Below are 22055 nucleotides of genomic sequence, written 5' to 3'. Positions count from 1 at the left end.
AACCCTTGTTCAGCATTATATGGGGTGTATTTTGTATGGAGCATCTTATGGGGCTATCATGAACTGTATGGAGCATTATATGGGGCTCCTGATTCAATATGGATATTCAAAAACATTTAACCTACTGATGTCTCAATTAATTTTACTTTTATTGGAATCTATTTTTATTTTTCAAATTCACCAGTAGCTGCTGCATTTTCCACCCTAGGCTTATACTCGAGTCAATAAGTTTTTACTCGAGTATATACGGTATATTGAAAATGTAGAAAGTGCATTACAGAGATATTTAACCTTGTTAAACATTACAGAATTAAGGTGGAAGGCTGATTTCATGTTTCTAAGTCAGGAAATGTTTTACTGCTGAAGTCAACAGATGAGTTACAAAGGTGAGAAGTTGTTTGATGCTTTATATGTCTAAAATGTCTTACAGGCAAATCAAATTTTGAAACTTAAAGAATTCATATTAAAAGGAAACTATATTCTTAGATCATTCGAAGCCTCTTAGAGCGTTTTTTGGAGGAAGATTTCGCTTTAAACTTCTAAACACCAAAATTATATGTGATCGAAATATATAAACAGTTTCAGATAAAGGAGAGGAAAAAACAATAAGGTTATTTCTTTTCAAAGTAGTGAAGCTTCCATGAACCTTGCTGTATATTTCTGTATGATATGTGGATATATCATTAGTCATCATCATCCAAACAATAAAATATGAAATAATCTATGGAACATCTTATGGGGCCATAACAAAATACATTTTGCAATAAATTAAAGATCTACAGTAGGAAATGTCATGTATGACCCCCTTAAAGACCTAAACCTTACAGATCAAAAAGAAAGATTGAGTGTTTCACATTGGGTTTGGATGATTAGACCAATTTATATATACACTGCTCAAGATAATGAAGGGAACTCTAAAATACCATATTCTAGATATCTCTGAATGAAATATTCCAGTTGCAGATTTTTATTCATTGCATAGTGGAATGTGTTCAGAACAATAAAACATAACAGTTATGACCTCCCTACTGTACAACGCCTGGGCATGCTCCTGATGAGGCGGCAGAAAGTCTCCTGAGGGACCTCCTCCAAGACCTGGACTAAAGCATCCGCCAACTCCTGGACAGTCTGTGGCGCAATGTCACGACGGATGGAGTGAGACATGATGTTCCAGATGTACTCAATCGGATTCAGGTCTGGGGAACGGGCGGGCCAGTCCATAGCTTCAATGCCTTCATCTTGCAGGAACTACTGACACACTCCAGCCATGAGGTCTGGCATTGTCCTGCATTAGGAGGAACCCAGGGCCAACCGTACCAGCATATGGTGTCACAAGGGGTCTGAGGATCTCATCTCGGTACCCTAATGGCAGTCAGGCTACCTCTGGCGAGCACATGGAGGGCTTTGTGGCCTTCCAATGAAATGCCACTCCACACCATTACTGACCCACTGCCAAACCGGTCATGCTGAAGGATGTTGCAGGCAGGAGATCGCTCACCACAGCGTCTCCAGACTCTATCACATGTGCTCAGTGTGAACCTGCTTTCATCTGTGAAGAGCACAGGGCCCAGTGGTGAATTTACAAATCCTGGTGTTCTGTGGCAAATGCCAAATGTCCTGCACGGTGTTGGGCTGTGAGCACAACCCCCATCTGTGGACGTCAGACCATCATGGAGTCGGTCTCTAACCGTTTGTGCAGACACATCCACATTATGGGTTGAACTAGATGGACTTAAAGTCTCCCTTCAACCTTAATAACTATGTTACATTTGTGGCCTGCTGGAAGTCATTTTGCAGGGCTCTGGCAGTGCTCCTGTTCCTCCTTGCACAAAGGTGGAGGTAGCTGTCCTGCTGCTGAGTTGTTGCCCTCTTATGGCCCCCTCCACATCTCCTGGTATACTGGCCTCTCTCCTGGTAGTGCCACCAGCTTCTGGACACTACGCTGACAGACACCGCAAACCTTGCCACAGCTCGCATTGATGTGCCATCCTGGATGAGCTGCACTACCTGAGCCACATGTGTGGGTTATAGAGTCCATCTCATGCTACCACGAGTGTGAAGGCACAACCAACATTCAAAAGTGACTAAAACAGCCAGAAAGCACTGGTACTGAGATGTGGTCTTGTGTGTCTTGATAATTGCCAATAATTTCCATCTGTTGTCTATTCCAGTTGCACAACAGCATGTGAAATTGATTGTCAATCAGTGTTGCTTCCTAAGTGGACAGTTTGATTTCACAGAAGTTTGATTTACTTGGAGTTGTATTCTGTTGTTTAAGTGTTCCCTTTATTTTTTTGAGCCGTGTATATATATATATGTATATAAATATATATAGAGAAGGATCTACATGGCCATAAAAGTGCGTTAGAAGGGGCACATTTTTTTAATTGCCTGGACACTCTCTTTTTAACCACGTGAAATAAAGCTACATATTTTTATTCATATGGCCATGTGGATCCTTTTCTTCCTTTTTTTTTGTCAATTTTCTCCAATGGTCAACAGTACTGGATCCATGCTGTGTCAACTCCTTTCCGACATCGGGTGTAATAATACGCCCATGTTGGACTCTCCTGTTTGGTGCGGGCCCCCGGCGGTGAACCCGCACCTTTCTGGGCACAAGTCAGCTGATATATACAGCTGACATGTGCCCACAACAGCCGCGGGTGGAATGTGGATTCACCTTCGGCTGTTAACTAGTTAAATGATGCTATCAATCTCTGGAAGCGCGTCACTAGTCCCGCCCATCGGTGACACCTGTCACATGATTGTGGGTCACCGATGGGTTGGCATGACAAACCAGAGGTCCCCAGCCGACCTATATGTTTGTTATAGCCGGATTGCTATGAGCGCCACCCGCAGGTCGGCACTTGTGGCAAGTGAGCATTTCTGCTACACACAGGCGATCTGGCTGTGTGTAGCAGAGGTGATCAGGCAACTGCAGCTTCTAGTCTCCCATGGAAACTATTGAAGCATGCAAAAAGTAAAAAAAAAAAAATTATAAATTTTAAATCACCCTTAATTTTGCCCCATTCAAAACAAAACCATAAACAATCAAATGTACATATATTTGGTATCACTGCGTTCAGAATCGCCCAATCTATCAATATAAAAAACAATTAACCTGATCACTAAACGAGGTAACGAGAAAAAAAGTCAAAATAATCAGAATTACGTTTTTTGGTCATCACGCTACATTGCAATAACATTCTATAGCGGGCGATCAAAAGATCGTATCTGCACCAAAACGGTATCATTAAAAACGTCAGTCAACTCTGCGCACAAAAAGTAAGCCCTCATCCAACCCGAGGTCACGAAAAATGAAGATGTACGGGCGCCTTTTTTTTTTTCCACCACTTAAATAAACAACCTAGACATGTTTGATGTCTGTGAACTTGTAATGACCTGGACAATCATCATGGCAGCGCAGTTTCAGCTTTTAGTGAACATGGTAAAAAAAAATAACTGGAATTGCACTTTTTTTTGCAATTTCATCGCACTTGGAATTTTTTTTCTGTTTCCCAGTGTGGTGGATGGATTTACTTTTGATTTGGGTAGATTTACCCCTGTGCATACTGTGGCCTGTCCTAATTAGACAGAGTCTTATTGAGCGCTCAAAGAAGGAAAGACGCCAGACTTGGTTGGCAGCAATACCTCCCAGCAAAACTCTGGAAGTTTATTGAATATACTTGGTTTTATTAGTTGTACAGAAAGGAGTGGTTACTCATTAACATAAAGGCTTTACTTCTTAGCTAATTGGTCAGTTTTAATGCATAAACATATATGGGCGTTGACCTAAGGTGACTTAAGCATCAGATGATATACTGCTCTTTGTCTTACAATGTCAGCAATGTTCTGATATCGGCTGGCACATCTGGCCTAAACTTCCTCTTTCTATGTCTGGGACAAATCTCACAAGACAATGCTATCATAAGATACCATCTGCTCCCCAGACTCTCTCATGGGGGGGGGGGGCAGTAGGTCATTTCCACCAACTAGTTACAAGGTTCAAACTGTGAATATGTATCTGTGTGCATATAAGAATATATAAGAGTACATGAGTATATAGCAGTATATGGAGTATATAGCCTATAGCAGGCAAGTGAGATCTATATGAAATACATATATATTTCCATAACACCAGTACATGATTTGTTAAAACCAATGGTGCCATTCAAAAGTACAACTCGTCCCCCAAAAAAGCCCTCACATGACCATATTGACGGAAAAATAAAATAGGTTATGGCTCTGGGAAGAAGGGAAGCAAAAAACAAAAGTACCTCTGATCATGAAGGGGTTAACAAGGAGCAACGCTGCATTTACCTCACTGTGAGGCTTTTCACAATTTTTCTTTCTTTTTGTGCTTTTTCACAATTTATATCTACACTTTGCAGACTTGTAGGTGGAATTTCTTCACTGAAAATGGTCGCAAACATCTGAGTGTTTTCAGTGGATGCACATGGATTCTGTGGATTTAGAGAGTAGCATTGAGTTTGAGGTGACGATATAACTTTTTTAATTTTCCATATCTTATTTATTGAAGATTTTCTTAATTTGAAAAGAGGTATGAAAAAGCAGAACATGTATCCAATTACTCTTATAAAGTAGGATCGGCAATGTATTACTTCCAGAATACTCATAGATGGTGACGGTCCGGGTGGACCGTGATCTACTCTGCAGTGATATAAATGTTCTTGTGTAGTAGAGCCAGTCACCTGATCATTGTATGGACTGTCAGATAAAGCCAGATTTCCCATAGAGAAGGCAGAAACTGTTTCTTTGGGCTCCCGATCACTGTATACTAGGGTGACCGGATCTCATATGGGGGGGAAAAAATGTCGGAATCTTGTTCATCTGGACCCCACAAAACGATTCCCCTTTCCAGATATTGAGAGAGCCAAAATTTGAGCTCGATCAAACGACGTTAACCCGTGCCGCTCGTCGCTCAAAGTTTGAAAAAATCCAAATTGAGGTATTTTAAGATTTAGGTATTTTGCATAGTCTGTTAGACTATAAAGAATGTGACAACAACATTGCAGAAATAGCCCTGACCAAATTTTCGAACCATTTGTGGTATTTGAATGCAGAGTTGGTGGGATTATCGTTTTTTGATCCCACCATTACAATGAAAAGTTGTTAATGGCTAATAAATTGCTCAGTAGCACAGATGAACCATCAGAGCACGCTAACCTACATGAGTTGATAATTTTACATAGTTATCTTATCTATTCTAGAGCTTTTGTTAAAGTAGTTTTTGAAACGTCAGAATATAATGCTCGGCATTTGCTTACAACTTGCAGGACATATTGCTTTTGTTCTTCATCTTTTGTCAGAAGGTCGTTAAAGTCGGTTACTTCCTACCTCTTTTAATTTTTCTTTCCTAACTTTTGGATTTACAACCCTAGCGTGCTCTGATGGTTCTGCTGCATACCTTAAATCCTTATAGAACTCCCTGACTCCCCATGTATACTCCCAAAAACCTTTTTTAATCTCTCCCGCACTGTATGGTAATCTCATTCCGGTCCGATGGGTGTGGTTTTGGGCCTCTACGTCACTCCCATCAGCTGTTGCTCGCCGTCCTACTTCATGGATGATACCTCTTGCACCGTGTGACATCTCATGCCTGTTCAGAAATATTGCGTTTTGCACCTGCACAGTATGCTTTGCCCAACTGTGAACAAAGCCGAAAAACATAAGTGAGTGTGCGCACTCATGTACCGGAACTACATTTGTCAGCGCAAGCGCACTTCTGTTTTTCGGCTTTGCCCGCAGTTGGGCAAAACTGGTGGCAGGTTCCCTTTAACTTCTTCAAGGAGTACCACTATTACTATGAGCCATTGTATACCCTGCAGCAGTTTTTGATACCATTTATTTGACTGCATATTTATTGTATTTTGACATACCCACATTACTTTTTTATGCTGAGGTACCTAAGTGACATAGCTTCTCTGTACATTTTCCACCTTTTATCTGTTTTTATATTCTTTTTGTAATCTAATAAAAAATCATTAGATTTTAGTTGTTACACTTCTTTTCTTTGGCCACATGTAGGAATAAGGGGAAAGACAAAGATGTAGTCATGTCATGGTCCAAGGTCAGAATTCCAGAATGGTAGTGGATCAAGACAAAGGTTCTAGGCAAACAGATGGTCATAGCCAAAGGCAGAAATATATCAGAAACACAAGGCACACAAAAGCCACCAAGCTAAGACTATGACTGGCAGTAATCAGACAGCCAGGTAATAACCCAGGATGGGAGACATCCAGAGGAAACCCAGTACGCCCCAACAATGATTGTGTAAGGTCCAAGGCCCATTTCAGGCAGGAGCTTCAGGATTTAAGTAATCAAATAACATCATGGGTGCCTCCACCTCCAGGGCAGCCACCGCCAACTAGCCCTCCCAAGTTACCACGGTTTAGGTTTAATCGAGACCGATACAAGTTTTGTGGTTTATTAATGCATTTTGTATTTTGATGTACATGATGCCTACTTCCATGCAGATCGATCCAAAGTCTTATGTATAATCAAGTTGTTTGAATAACCTTGATGATTTTCTTGCTGCAATGTCTATGATGTTTGATGATCCTAATTGTCGCACTACAGCTGAAACTGCATTGTTATCATTACGTCAGGTTAAGCGTTCTGTCGTTGAATACGCTACTGAATTTGGACGGCTGGTGGTGAATACGGTTTGGGACTGTTATACCCAATTGCCCTTTTTTAAGAAGGGACTTTCTAGTGTGATTAAGGGCGAGTTAGCCCATGCAGATGCTCCACAAGAGTTAGAGGCATTCATACAGCATTGCGTGAGCATTGACATACGAATAACTGAGTGTACATAGGAGAGATTTGCAGCCTCTATCCGTGTCATTAACTCTCCCCTTTCTCCTAAAGAACCTGCAGGCAAATCCTTTTGTGGAAGTTGAACCAGTTCCCATGCAAGTGGATGCTTTACAGCATAGTGAGAGTAACCATCGCAGGGAGCATCGTTTTCGGGGAAAGTTTGTGTTTTTACTGCGGTCAGTCCGATCACTTCCTTATCAATTGTCCCAAGTGGCCTCGCAAGGTACTAGCTGCTGTAGGGGAATATAAGAATCAGGATGCTGAATCTGTTGCTTCTGAGTCCAGTTTTTCCATGAATGCTGTCTTTCATTCCCTATCAGTGACTGCCTCTCCTAAAATACAGAAGAATAAAGAGACACAGTGTTCCCTTCCCATAAAGATCCAGTTGTTGGGGCAATGGATCTCCTGTACAGCCATGTTGGATTCAGGGGCAGGAGGTAACTTTTGGACTTAACCTTTGCCAAGGAACATGGCATACAGACTCAGCAGAGAGCCACCCCGGTAACCATGGAAACTCTAGTTTTCGGACCGGTAGATCAGGAGACAGTGCCTCTGGAGGTTTTCATTGAGCCCAACCATCAGGAAATGCTATCCTTTATGTTAATTTCTTCACCACATTTCCCTTTAATTTTAGGAATTCCCTGGCTGCAGTCGCAGAATCCAATTATCAACTGGGAGAGATCACTTTTCCACCAAGGGAGACTCCAGTAACAAGTCAGGCAAGTTCTCGGGATACGGAATGTACCACTGAGGTATCTATGATACCATCCATTTATAATGAATTCATTGATATTTGTGAAAAAAGAATATGGCAGATTAGCTTCCTCCTCATAGATCTTATGATTGCCCTATTGAACTACTTCCGGGGGCGGCTATTCCATTCAAAAATGTCTACCCACTGGCAGCTCTGGAGCTGCAAGCCTTAAAGGAATACATTGATTAGAATATGGCTAAGGGTTTCATTTGCCCCTCCTCAACACCGGCTGGAGCACCCATCTTTTTCGTGAAAAAGGATGGAACTCTTAGACCCTGTATTGATTGTTGGGAGATCAATAAGGTAACCATTCGGAACCGTTATCCTTTGCTGTTAATTCCTGAACTGCTGGAAAGAGTACGACATGCTAAAATCTTCTCTAAGTTGGATCTTCGAGGAGCTTATAATCTGATTCGGATTCGCTCTGGGGATGAATGGAAGACTATGTCGTTACGAGCACTTCGAATACCTTGCGATGGCTTTTGGTCTCTGCAGTGCTACAGCAATCTTCCAACACTTGGCTAATGACATTTTTAGAGATCTGTTAGATCATTTTGTCATAATCTATCTGGACAATATTTTGATTTTTTCTGATTCGTTGCAGGAACATCAGGAGCATGTTAAAACTGTTTTGAGACACCTGAAAGAGAATCATCTCTGCATCAAGCCTGAGAAATGTGAGTTTCATCACACAGAGATTCAATTTCTGGGTTATGTCATCTCGCCACAGGGGCTTAATATGGAGACAAGTAAGATCCAGGCTATTCTTGATTGGCCCGCAGCTAAATATGTCAAGGAGGTGCAACGTTCCATCGAATTCGCAAACTTTTACAGACTGTTTATTCATAATTTCTCTGAATTCATCCCATTACACAACTAACCACAAAGGAAAAGACTTTCTTGTGGTCTACACAGGCTCAAAGAGGCTTTTGATTGTCTTATGACCCATTTCACTTCTGCACCTGTATTGATTCACCCTAACCCAGCACATCCTTTCATCGTGGAAGTGGACGCTTCGGATTATGCTCTGGGGGCCATCCTCTCGCAGAGAGCAGGACAGAAGGGTCTGTTACATCCGTGTGCTTTTTCTCTCGTAGACTTTCCGCTGCAGAGAATTATGATGTGGGAGATAAAGAGCTTCTAGACATTATCGCTGCAATAAGGAATGGAGGCACCATCTGCAGCGGGCAGCACAAGTTATTGTGCTCACGGATCATCGCAATCTTTAATTTCTTAGATCTGCTAGATGTCTTTCTCCACGTCAGACTCATTGGAGTCTATTTTTTAATCAATTTACCTTTGTCATTTCGTACCACCCAGGTTCACGTAATGGGAAAGTAGATGCTTTGACCCGAATCCATGCCACAGATTACGTACCTGGGTCAGGCAAAACTAACAGGTCAAGGAAATTCTTATCCTCTTTTGCTTACAACTTTATCTTCCAAAAGGTAGGGGAGAAAACAAGGGGATCTGCTACCTTGGATCTAATCCTTATAAACAGGGAGGAAATGGCTGAGGAGGTAAGAGTGGCTGGGACCCTAGGAGGTAGCGACCATGCTAATTTAGAATTTTGGACAATTAGAGGAGGAAGACCTGTGAAGACTCAGATGTCAAGGTTAGATTTCAGAAAGGCAGATTTTAAGGGATTCAGAAAGAGAATTGGAGGGATCCAATGGCTGGATATCCTTAAGGACAAAAATGTCCAGGAAGGATGGGAAATCTTGAAAAATGAAATTCTCAAAGCACAATTGTTAACAATTCCGAAAAGAGGGAAGAATAGGAAGCAGTTAAGGAAACCAGGATGGATGAACACAGAACTTAAGCACATGCTAAAAAGGAAGAAAAAAATGTTCATAAAATGGAAAGAGGGAGGCATATCTAAAGAAGAATATAATGCTGTCTGCAGAACCTGCAGGGCACAAATCAGATTATCTAAAGCTGACAATGAATTGAGGCTTGCAAGAGACGTCACAAGCAATAATAAAGGATTTTGGAGATATGTCAAAACTAAAAGAAAAGTCAAAGATGCTATAGGATTTTTACAGGATGAAAATTAAGAAATGGTAAGACAGGATGTTGAGAAGGCCGAACTTTTAAAATCCTATTTTGCATCTGTTTTCTCTCAGAAAGGAAATGTAACATCAACTCTTCTTCACTGTCCTATTAAGGGAATAGAAGAATCCAGGATATCTATAAACAGAAAGATAGTGAGGAAACACTTAGCTAACCTAAATGAATTCAAGTCTCCAGGTCCAGATGAATTACACCCCAGAGTACTGAAGGAGATAGAAGAAATTTTTGAACCCCTCTCCATAATCTTTGAAAATTCGTGGAGAACAGGAGAAGTCCCAGAAGACTTGAGAAGAGCAAATGTTGTTTCTATCTTCAAAAAGGGGAAGAAGGTGGACCCAGGCAACTATAGGCCGGTGAGTCTGACTTCTATACCTGGAAAGATCTTTAAACAAATTATTAAATAACATGTATGTCAGTACCTGGACAAGAATGAAGTGATTAAACAGAGTCAGCATGGGTTTGTAACTAATAAGTCATGTCAGACTAACTTAATTTCCTTCTATGACAGAATCACTGATTGGGTGGATCAAGGAAATGCTGTAGATATAGTTTATCTTGACTTCAGCAAAGCATTTAACAAAGTATCTCATACAATCCTTATTGAAAAAATGACTAAGTATGGAATGGACAAGGCAACTGTTAGGTGGATTCATAACTGGCTTAGTGATCGGACCCAAAGAGTGGTCGTAAATGGCTGCACATCCAGTTGGAAGAATGTCTCAAGTGGGGTACCACAGGGCTCTGTCCTGGGCCCGGTATTGTTCAACATCTTTATCAACGATTTAGATGAAGGAATTGAGGGTAAACTGATAAAATTTGCAGATGACACAAAGCTAGGAGGGATAGCTAATACTAGAGAAGAGAGAGGATTCAAAAAGATATAAATAAACTGGAGAAATGGGCAACAACTAACAATGGTTTTTAACAGGGAGAAATGCAAAGTACTACATCTGGGCAATAAAAATGAAAAAAGCGTATACAGAATGGGAGGAATAGGGCTAAGCAACAGCACATGTGAAAAAGACTTGGGTATACTAATAGATCACAGACTGAATATGAGTCAACATATAGGAGATGTATAATGTAATGGTGGCATTTGTCTTAGAAATGAATATTACATTCATTTTCTGTATAAAGTTGTAATATAGTAGTTTTATGTGTGAATTCTGAGCAGACACATTTCTGTACACACCCACCTGCAGACTATTTCTGAACATTATGTTTTCATCTGAATGTTATTATTTGTAGCAATGAGGCTTGTATGCACTGTTCGGCTCACATAGACAAAGTGTGAGACTCCTGTGAGAGCAGGATTTATATTTTATATATCCCGACTTCCTTTTAGTTTCTTTCTCCATGTATTTCTTTCTTTCCAAGATGGGGTCCATGATCAGATAAGGGGGCTCAGGAATGCCTTTGTGTAACAGACTAAGGGTACCATTACACATAGTGATGCACCAGCGATCCCGACGATACGACCCGGTAAGGATCGCTGGTACGTCGCTACATGGTCACTAGTAAGATGTCAAACAGGCAGATCTACTCAACGACGCAGCAACGATATGGCGATCCGTATAACGACCTCGGCGGTCGTTGGGACCTTGTCACATAGCAGCTATTCTGACGACTCCCGCCTGCGTCCCTGTCATAATCCTTGCTGGATCATGACAGATAAAAGCACTAGTAACCTTTTTTTTCTTGCACTGTGGTGGTTTCAGTTCTAGTTTTGCCCCCGGTGGCCATTAGGGTCATTGCACTTGATGTTTTCTTTGCTTTGCCTTTTGCCCCCGGTGGTCACTGGGGTTATAGCAGTTTTTGGCCCCTGATCATTTGACCATTCCCTTTTCCTATATAGTGCACGTGATTATAAAGCAGGTGTGATTGCTGGCTCTTACCTATAAAAGAGTGTCAGGTGGTTACAATCACGGTTGGTGATAGCGTCTTTTTGGGATTCCAACCACGGTGAAGGGAGCAGCTGGCTGAGCTGTGAAGCCACTGCAGAAACCTGGTGAAGTTAGCAGCTGGCTTGAAGGTTGGAGCCACTGCTGAAACTGGTGTTGAACTCTGGCTGCCCGCTGTCCGCAGCAGAGTGAGATGGTGAAGTTGGCAGCTGGCTCTGGGGTGTCGAGCCACTGCGAAAAGTTAATCCGGTGATGCACTCTGCTGCCTGGTGCTGCAGCAGAGCAAGATAGTCTTTTTGTGTTTCCCCTGTTTGTATTTTTCCCTGGTGTGTATTAGTACAGCGGTGGGGCCAATGCCTGCACCACCCAGCTCCCTAGCAAGGGATAGGTGTGCTAGGGTGACAGGTATCCTGATCAGCGCCCGGTGCGGAACCGGCCTAGGGATCGTTAGGAGTGGAGGGACACGGACTCAGGGGAGTGCAGGAGGTCTCCACGTCCCCGTTCCCTATTGCAGGGCCCACTGTTGTAACTGTTGCCCCTTCCCCCGTGTCTTGTTCTTTTAGCTACCGGCCTGCGGGTCATGTCACACAGGACGGGCCCATGTGACAGTCCCTGAGTTCTGAGTCGCCAACAAGGTCGCTCGTCATTGTTATGGTGTCACACACAGCGATGCATGCTGGCCAGCGGGACATCAACGATCAAAAAATGGCCTGGGATATTCGAGCATGATTAGCGATATCGCAGTGGGGGGCGGTCGCCGCTATGTGTCACACATAGCGAGATTGCTGGCAAGGTCGCTGTTGTGCCACAAAACCAGTGACGTTTCAGCGATCTCGCTATGTGTGAAGTACCCCTTAGAAAAAGCATAGGAAAGCCAGAAAACGAAACTTATAGGCGAGTACAACCCCCTGGACCACAGGCTGGGTGGTAACAATATTAACTTAGCCAATTAGAAGTATGTGTGCTAATGCCATCACATAGAGAGAAGATGAGCCAATCATATTGTTACAATGCATGAATACTGATAACCATTACACCCCCCGACCAAGTGGTGTAATAGAGAGATCTGCTTGGATTCTTAATGTATTAGAGGGGCTCTTCACTGCACGTATTTCAATTATACAATTTAATTTGGAGCAGACACGTCTCACATTATGTGGCGACGACACCCCATGACAGTATGTCCACCAGGGCCGGACTGGGAATGAAAATCAGCCCTGGCACACAAACCAAAGCAGCCCACATGCAATTTTTTTTTGGTTGCAGGGACCACCAGACAGTATGTGGAGGCAATTACTTTGGGTGCCATCATACTGTGATGGGGAACAGTAGGGGCCGTCGTACAGTGTTGGGGTCACAGGAGATCTTAGTGTGTGTATATGTGGGGATTGCGGGGTCATCGCTGTGTGTGGGCAGTGAATAGGAATCCTGTTGTGCATGTGGAGGGTACTGTGGAGGAATTCACCGTGAGGTGTTGAGTTCATTTTTCCCTTCACCATTGAGGTCTGATGAACTCCCTCCTCTGGTGAAGGAAGGTAGTGAGGCTGATTACCAAACACATGGGCACCTAGATGATGACTGGGTGACTGGAATTGAGGACTGGATATAAGGCTGCTGACACCCTTCTTCCTTGCTGGTGATTTTCCTGCTGGATTCTTGGAGACCAGTCTGATTCCTGCATCTCAAAGCTAAGTTTTTCTGCTCTGCTTTGTACACTTGTTTGTTTTTTGTTTTGCCCTGTTTTTTGGGAGTTCTGCCAACCCCGGCCGGGGGTGAGCTGAATTCCATTTTTGTCTCTGATCTGTTGATCTTTTGCTCTGTCTTCAGAATATACCTGAGTGCTGATATAGTCTTTCGAAGCCTAGCGTCTTCAGGGCCTGTTTTTCCTATCAGTCGGTTGGCTCATTTTGATAGGGGTTTTGTGGATGGCAGACAGCAGCTTTCCTATCCTGTCCTATGTAGTTAGCTTGGGCCCCATCATTTGCTCAACCTATCTTTCTATCTGTGTTAGTGTTTTCATCTTGCTTCACCGTCATTATATGTTGGGGGCTGCCTATTGCTTTGGGGTCTTCTCTGGGGCAGTTTAGTTTTTCCCCTTTCTGTCTTTAGGCTATATAGTTCTCCGGCTGTGATCGAGGGGTCTAGGGCACCGTAGGAACCCCCCACGGCTACTGCTAGTTGTTGTGGATAGGTTCAGGGGTCTGCAATCCGATAGCTGCCAACCTCTCTGGTTTTTCTGGACTTAGCTGTTTTGTTTTTTTCCTCCTTCGGTGACTCATCATAACAGTGAGGGTATCGTGTGTTCATGGATAAAATGTGTTGGTATCCTACTTTATGGTGGTCATTAATGGGTTATCGTAGTGGGTGAGAACACTAGGAGGTTGAATAGGGGAAAATGACTTTGTAAGTGCTACATGTCCCTCTCCACACAGCCTTCTGTGACGGCACCTATGTACCCCACTGACATTTTTTTAGTTTTGGAAGGGGAAACCCCAATTAGGAGGTCTGCTATGGAGCCCCACGATTTCTATGGATGCCCCTGGCTGCAGGAGGAGCTAAGGTCACGTCACACTATGATAGTTATAGTGTAGAGACTCAGTCCATCCCCCACCTTATTAAAGGGGTTTTCCACCCAGTGAAAGTGTTTAGTCACCAGTGCTGAATGCTAACAGCGTGCAATGTTCAGATTTGGCTTTGTTGGGTGGTTCAAGCAGTTGTCATGTGACCATAAGTATGCTTTTTATCAGATTAATATTCATTTCTCTTAGAGGGGTCGTCTAAATCCCCAAGTCTGTATTTACTCTGTGTCAGCTATGTGACCGCAGCCTTGTGAATCCTCACATCGTACATGCTGTGGGGATTCTTTGGGGTCAGAGCTGGGAATGGCGGTCAGTCGGTCACATGACAGCGAGTAGGCGATGTGCGTACACCCGGCCACATTCGCACTTGCAATATACTTACTAGGGACACATAGCGTGAAAGCAGACTTGTGGATTTAGACTGGATAACCCCTTCAAGAGAAGCCAATGAGAATCTGTTTGGTAAAAAGCATCCTCACAGTCACGTGTCACCTGCTGGAGCTCCTAGTAAAGCCGATCCCAACATTACACTCTGCTCGTATTCAGCACTGAGGACTAAACATTACACTGGGTGGAAAATAAAGAAAAAAATAAAGTGGTTGTCCAGTGAGGAGATACTATCGACCTTTCCACAGGATAAGTCATTAATGTGAGATCCGAGGGATGTCCTACACTGAGAGCGCCCCACCAATCACCAGCTGAGGCTAACACTGAATGGAGCGGCGTCTATTCCTGCACCCAGCAGGGGCCATAACACAACATCTGACTGCTGTCGGACCCCCACAAATCTCATAGCGATCACTTGTCCTGTGGAGGGGTCATCAGTATTCTCTGACTGCACAACACCTGTAACTTGGGTTCTGTTACATGGCCTAGATGATTTGCTTTTAGTCGTCCTTTAGGATGATCCTTTCTCACCTGTGATCAGAAGCCTGTTTAGCTGAAATATTATTGTGAAACAAGCGTTCTTAAAGGGGTTGTCCACATTAATCACGGTGTGTCATTGTATGTGACTGCAGACTTGGGAATCCTCCCAGCATCTGCAGCTGTGAGGATTTTCCAGTGCCGAGACCAAGCAGCCATATGCGATCTGCATATATCAGGCCACATTCTGAGACGCATCTGGCCTCGCTCAATACAAGTATATTGAGTGAAGTTATGCAGGATGGTCAGAATATGGCTGTCCACATGCATCCTGCATATCCAAGCCCTTTCCACTTCCTGCCAACTTTAACTCAAAACATTTCTCAGATCTGTACATTCCTCAACCAAGAATCTGCAATATGCCCTCATCATCTCCTGCCTTGATTACTGCAACCTCCTGCTCTGTGGTCTCCCCTCTAACACTATCGCACCCCTCCAATCTATTCTAAACTCTGCTGCCCGACTAATCCACCTGTCCCCCCGCTATTCCCCGGCCTCTCCCCTCTGTCAATCCCTGCACTGGCTTCCCCATTACCCAAAGACTCCAGTTCAAAACCCTAACCATGACTTACAAATCCATCCACAACCTGAGTCCTCCATACATCTGTGACCTCGTCTCCCGGTACTTTCCTGCACGAAACCTCCGATCCTCACAAGATCTTCTCTACTCCCCTCTTATCTCCTCTTGCCATGATTGCATGCAAGATTTCTCCAGTGTATCTCCCCTACTCTAGAACTCTCTACCGCAACATATCAGACTCTCACCTACTATAAAAACCTTCAAAAAGAACCTGAAGACCGACCACTTCTGACAAGCCTACAACCTGCAGTAACCACTGATCCACCAAACCGCTGCACGACCAGCTCTACCCTCGCCTACTTATCCTCACCCATCCCTTGCAGATTGTGAGCCCTCGCGGGCAGGGTCCTCTCTCCTGCTGGACCAGTTGTGACTTGTATTGAGATTACTGTACTTGTTTTCATTATGTACACCCCCCTCACATGTAAAGCGCCATGGAATAAATGGTGCTATAATAATAATTATATTTACAGCTGGCGCTGGAGAATCCTCACAGCATGTCATACATATAGAATGCAGAGTGCAGACTGTGATAAGCCTGGACATCCCCTTTACAGGTCTGTGCACACGGTCAGTAACTGGCAGCACTTTGGATGCAGGTCCACTACCGGCTATTGAATGCAGGTGATTCCGCATGTGTCCAAAACATTGCATAGGTGAAATTTATTCTGCGGGGACTCGCGTCTCCTCAAGGTAAATAGACACGCTGCGGTCTGGAGAGATGCTCCGCATGTCCGTCTCTGCGGGTGTCTGTGGACGCGTAGTGGGCATCACACTTCTTGAAATCACATCCACTATGCAGTAACATCTGGACGCTGCACAACTACGGAGCGTCCAACCCATCGTGTTTTTACTGACTGTGTGCACCGACCCTAAAAATGATTGTTCATTGTTCTTCAGTATACAAGCAGCATTGTTTCACACTGTCCTCACCGGCCCCATCCAAAAAATATTGGTGATCTTTGTAGGGGCTGATTTATTGAGATATGACTTCTATAGGGGCTGGAGAATCAGTCCCTAGAGAAATCATTGCATGTCTTGGCCAAATAAGCTCCTAGTGCAGAAATTGCTGGAGGACTGGCCACTTTAAGAAGGGGAAAATCAAGTTATAACTCCTAAGCCCCAGTAGGCAGCCAATTCTGGGCCAGGGAAGGGAAAAGCCCGAGAACCCTAACATATTTTCATTTACACTTGTTTCTGGGCTGGGAACACCCAGGCCCGGACTGAAATAGAAGCCAGCAGCAGCCGAGAACAGGGGCGTAGGTCCGGCTGTCCCTGATACGTCTTTGTGCTGCAGAGCTCCACCAACAGCTGGGATGTAGCTACAATGGGCTCCTTCCAGGTCCTGACTACAACCCACACAAGGAAGAGCCAAAGTGGTCCCGCGACTTATGGCAGGGAATTAAAAGAATATGGAAAGAAGTTGAAAGCCTGAAGGAAGCCCTGACTGCTGTCTTGGAGTCCAGCGTCACACCCCGAGGTAACTCATGGAAAAAAGTGAAAGAAGTTAGAGGGGAGGTATGAAGCATGAAAGAAACTCCAGTGGCAGCTCCAGAGTTTAACCCCGTATCCTGGGGTGAAGAGTGAAAGCAGAGGTGCTATGCCTCTCGGAGAGGACGGCGATCCAGATCGAAGCGCCCACCAGACAGGCGCAGGAGTGGGTGTTGGACGTGGGGAAGGAAGGGACACGTGTCCAGAAATTGCCCTACCTGGGACAGACAACAGAGAAGTTCTGCTCATCCCTCCGAAGGTCCTGCGAGTTGGAGAGAACGTTGCCCCTGGGGGAATTGGTATGGCGAGAAGAGAGGAGCTGCACCCAGAGTCAGATGGAGCCACGACATCCGACGCCGAGAAGAAAGGGAGAAGGTGTCAACTGTCTACGGTGAGACAACTGCATTGTTCAGGCGCATGGAGGAGCGTCTGGTGAAACTTCAACTTGGATCCGAAGGTGCCATCTGTGAGACTCAGGCCGAAGGGGACGAAGGGACATCCATCTGAGGAGTCCACCAGAGTAAATCGCTACCTTGCCTATCACAAGTTCCCAAAGGAGAGGAAGAGTCAAATATCTCCGAAATGCCTATTTCCACGGTTCCAGATTGTGGGGACCATGGATTTCTCGAATTGCCATGTGTTTACCCAGGAGAGGAGCAGGCTCCTGAAATGTCCGCCTCCACAGACTTGGGCGCATCCCCGTCTTTGCCCATTCAGCCTGAAATTCTGCGTACTCCTGGCAAGCAAATCCAAGAAAAGTCTCAAGGTACTCAGTACAATCAGGCTGGTGCATAGAACCATTTCGTGCGGCAAGACGTAGTACAAGAGAGACAGAAATTGATGCGAGAACTGTGGGCATCTGTCCCACCTCAGAAGGAGCACGAAGCGTTCTCACCCATGGAATGGTAAAAAAAAGGAGAGGGGGCATGTAAGGGGGCTGACGAGACAGCGGGTACCTGCATGCCGGGTCTGGAACTAGAGAGGCTACATCCTCTATTCCCGGAGGAAAGCTTTACTGAGGCGGACCTTCCCCTGCTGCCTGGGGGAAGCCCTAGCAAGACGGAGCTTCCTGATGTAAGAAGGGGGTGGAGAGTGAGAGGAGAAAAGCGCGCCCAACAGGGGGGGGAGAAGAGCAGAAATCTCCCAGTGGAGGACAGTTTGGCGCCAACAGAGTGCAGAGCGGTGAGTGACGTGCAATGGTTCCCCTTCCCTCACCACTGAGTATCGGCTATGTGACAGGCCGCATAGAGGGAACCCCCGTCGCCCGCTGAGGAATTGCCGCAGAGCAGTGCAGAGCCACCATGCAGGACAGAGCAGAGACGGGCTGCAGCAGACAAGGACAGGTCCTGCTGTGCTGAGGAGAGCTGTGGGTCCAGCAGTAGGCACAGCCAGGGAGAAAAGTGCTTAGTCCAGGGAGTGCCAGCATCATGCAAGCCAGCATCCTCCATCTCCCACCGCGAACAGTGAGGACTAGTGATGGAGACATGCAATGTGTGCCCAGTGACCGCCATAAAGCCAGGTGCCAGTTGCTTCAAATTCTTGAGTAACGCGTGTGTGCCACCTGAAAGAGACCGGGTGCGTGATGGTTATCTACACCATGGCGTTGCCAGCTAATAATTGCCCTGAGACTTGTGATCTGACTTCATTAGTAATTATAGTTGCAGAGCCATGTTGGGCTCGTACAGGTCTGTGGCCCGTACCCTTGTCAGCCACTGCAGTATATGGACTAGGGGCAGTGGAAGGTACCAGAGACCGACCACTGCCGCTAGAAGACGGGGTACTGTTGTTTACCAGACCCCATTGAAAAGGACACTGCGCCAGCCGTTGTCAGCGCTATTCGCTTCATCGACTGAGGAACCAGTGACTTTCATCGGAACCGCCATGGTCTGTACCATTGTTCTTCAACTCACCATTTGCTTTTGCCATTTATACTGTTAATCCCTTGTTGAACCCTTTATCTCTCTGCGTGGAGTATTCCCCTGTAAATAAACCTGCTAACCCTTGCTCTGCCTCTTGTTCTTCACTGCATCCCGCGTTCCTGCTGTATCTCACAAATGGACATATCGCGGCCCAGCGCCAACCGTGGTTGGACTGTAGCCTATAACACGATCGAAATGAATATTCAGCTACATAGAGGACTGAATTATAACCAATCCGTAGTGAGCTGTTACTACAAACCAATGAGATGTTTCCATTTTTGTATTTTATTTCTATGTTACGCCCCAAAACATACTGTATAAATATGTATTAACATCTCTAATAACCGGGGAATCTCGTCATACAGGAGACTGCTCTGTAACGTCAGTCCCTCCGTCTATGGCATTGATCTGTGACACATCAGATCCCTGCATGGCCGGTCCTCATACAGTGCCTTGTGAAAGTATTGGGACGGAGATTTGTCTTCCAGCAAGACCATGATCCCAAACATGAAGCAAAATCTACCATGGAATGGTTCACAAATAAACGTCTCCAGGTGTTAGAATAGCCAAGTCACAGTCCAGACCTGAATCCAATCGAGACTCTGTGGAAAGAGCTGAAAACTGCTGTTCACCAACGATCTCCATCCAACCTCACTGATCTCGAGCTGTTCGCCAAGGAAGAATGGGCGAGAATTTCAGTCTCTCGATGTACAAAACGTCGGCAAAAGCATACCAGCGCACGGCCAGCGTACCCAACGCAAAATATAGGGTACACCAGTCACATGCAGCATCATGCGCCCTCAGGAGCTGACCGGAGGAGGCGTGGCCGTGGGCGGAGCTTAGCACCTCATAACGCAAGTCTGAAAGTAGCCATAGGAACATTAAAGGTGTTCTCCAGGTCTGTGCTGAGTCTGCAGACATTCTCTGTGACTGCAGACTTCTGAATTCTCACTGTGCGCACTGAACGCTGTCAGGATTCTCTCGTGCCGGTAATTTACATACATGCGGTCACATGCTGACTAGACGTGTGGCCTCACTCCATGACAATGAACGGAGCGAGGCCGGGCACGTCTAGTTGGAATGTGGCCAGAAGTATATAAAGCACAAGCTTGTGCTGACATGACTGTACATCGGCAAGGGAGAATCCTAAAAGTGTGCAGTGCACTCGTGAGAATTCAGAAGCTGCAATGTCAGGACTCAGCTCTGCAGGCTCCAGCAGTCATCACACCGACACGTCACTCATATGTGACTCTCATACTTATGGTCCTGTGACAGCGAGCTTCTCTCCTGCTTCTCTCAGATTCTCACTGACCATTGAGAGCATTAGGAAGAGCAGCTCGTGTGCAGATCGCATGTGTGCGGTGGGGGGGTGCCGAGTTCTTGCCCCGGATGCCAGAGAGCCTGGATGCACCTCTGCCTATTAGATGCTATACGCTAGTGTGACCCCGGCCTTAGTGTGAGATCAGTGGCCCAAAATCAATTAACCCCTTAAAAACATCAGTTACTTCTTAAAGCCTGTGACTCTCGACTGTGTGCCCGCTTTGATGCCCAGACCCCGTGTGGCCCCGGCTGGAGGGTCCGGGCTCTGATGTGGGGCTCCTGCTCTGTATCTCTGCAGTGTGAGAGCAGTGGCCAAAAGTCATTTACCCCTTTCATTAACGCCCGTTGGTGCCCGTGGTTGTGCCAGTATGACCGTTGTTGTAGCTGCTCGGTGTCCTCCCATCGGGCTCCTCGCTGTCTGTTATTATTCTCTCGGTGTCCTCCCATCCGGCTCCTCGCTGTCTGTTATTATTCTCTTGGTGTCCTCCCATCCGGCTCCTCGCTGTCTGTTATTATTCTCTCGGTGTCCTCCCGTCCGGCTCCTCGCCATCTGTTATTCTTCTCTCGGTGTCCTCCCATCCGGCTCCTCGCTGTCTGTTATTATTCTCTCGGTGTCCTCCCATCCGCCTCCTCGCTGTCTGTTATTATTTTCTCGGTGTCCTCCCATCCGGCTCCTCGCTGTCTGTTATTATTCTCTCGGTGTCCTCCCGTCCAGCTCCTCGCCATCTGTTATTCTTCTCTCTGTGTCCTCCCATCCGGCTCCTCGCTGTCTGTTATTATTCTCTCGGTGTCCTCCCATCCGCCTCCTCGCTGTCTGTTATTATTCTCTCGGTGTCCTCCCATCCGCCTCCTCGCTGTCTGTTATTATTCTCACGGTGTCCTCCCATCCGCCTCCTCGCTGTCTGTTATTATTCTCGCGGTGTCCTCCCATCCGGCTCCTCACTGTCTGTTATTATTCTCTCGGACTCCTCCCATCCGGCTCCTCGCTGTCTGTTATTATTCTCGCGGTGTCCTCCCCTCCGGCTCCTCGCTGTCTGTTATTATTCTCTCGGTGTCCTCCCATCCGGCTCCTCGCTGTCTGTTATTATTCTCTCGGTCTCCTCCCGTCCGGCTCCTCGCCATCTGTTATTCTTCTCTCGGTCTCCTCCCATCCGGCTCCTGGCCGTCCGTTATTATTCTCTCGGTCTCCTCCCGTCTGGCTCCTGGCCGTCTGTTAATCTTCTCTCGGTCTCCTCCCATCCGGCTCCTGGCCGTCCGTTATTATTCTCTCGGTCTCCTCCCGTCTGGCTCCTGGCCGTCTGTTAATCTTCTCTCGGTCTCCTCCCATCCGGCTCCTGGCCGTCCGTTATTATTCTCTCGGTCTCCTCCCGTCTGGCTCCTGGCCGTCTGTTAATTTTCTCTCGGTCTCCTCCCATCCGCCTCCTGGCCGTCCGTTATTATTCTCTCGGTCTCCTCCCGTCTGGCTCCTGGCCGTCTGTTAATCTTCTCTCGGTCTCCTCCCGTCCGGCTCCTGGCCGTCCGTTATTATTCTCTCGGTCTCCTCCAGTCCGGCTCCTCGTTGTCTGTTAATCTTCTCTCGGTCTCCTCCCGTCTGGCTCCTCGCCGTCTGTTATTCTTCTCTCGGTCTCCTCCCGTCCGGCTCCCCGCCATCTGTTATTCTTCTCTCGGTCTCCT

The 22055-nt window shown here is 45.8% G+C and overlaps 1 protein-coding gene across 1 annotated transcript in view; it reads left to right on the top strand.

The window, feature by feature from the left end:
• LOC141074895 (uncharacterized) overlaps positions 1-22055 on the top strand; it is a 145827-nt gene that overhangs the window by 22945 nt on the left and 100827 nt on the right. The window contains exons 6-9 of the mRNA XM_073562204.1: positions 6892-7016; positions 7475-7592; positions 8199-8343; positions 8915-8967. Of these exons, the coding sequence (XP_073418305.1) occupies positions 6892-7016; positions 7475-7592; positions 8199-8343; positions 8915-8967 (441 nt within the window). The remainder of the gene's footprint in view (positions 1-6891; positions 7017-7474; positions 7593-8198; positions 8344-8914; positions 8968-22055) is intronic.

This window comes from Dendrobates tinctorius, unplaced genomic scaffold (genome assembly GCF_039654945.1).
Source record: "Dendrobates tinctorius isolate UK_male_01 unplaced genomic scaffold, ASM3965494v1 ptg000342l, whole genome shotgun sequence".
NCBI lineage: Eukaryota > Metazoa > Chordata > Amphibia > Anura > Dendrobatidae > Dendrobates > Dendrobates tinctorius.
This window is presented reverse-complemented; position numbering and strand designations above follow the sequence as displayed.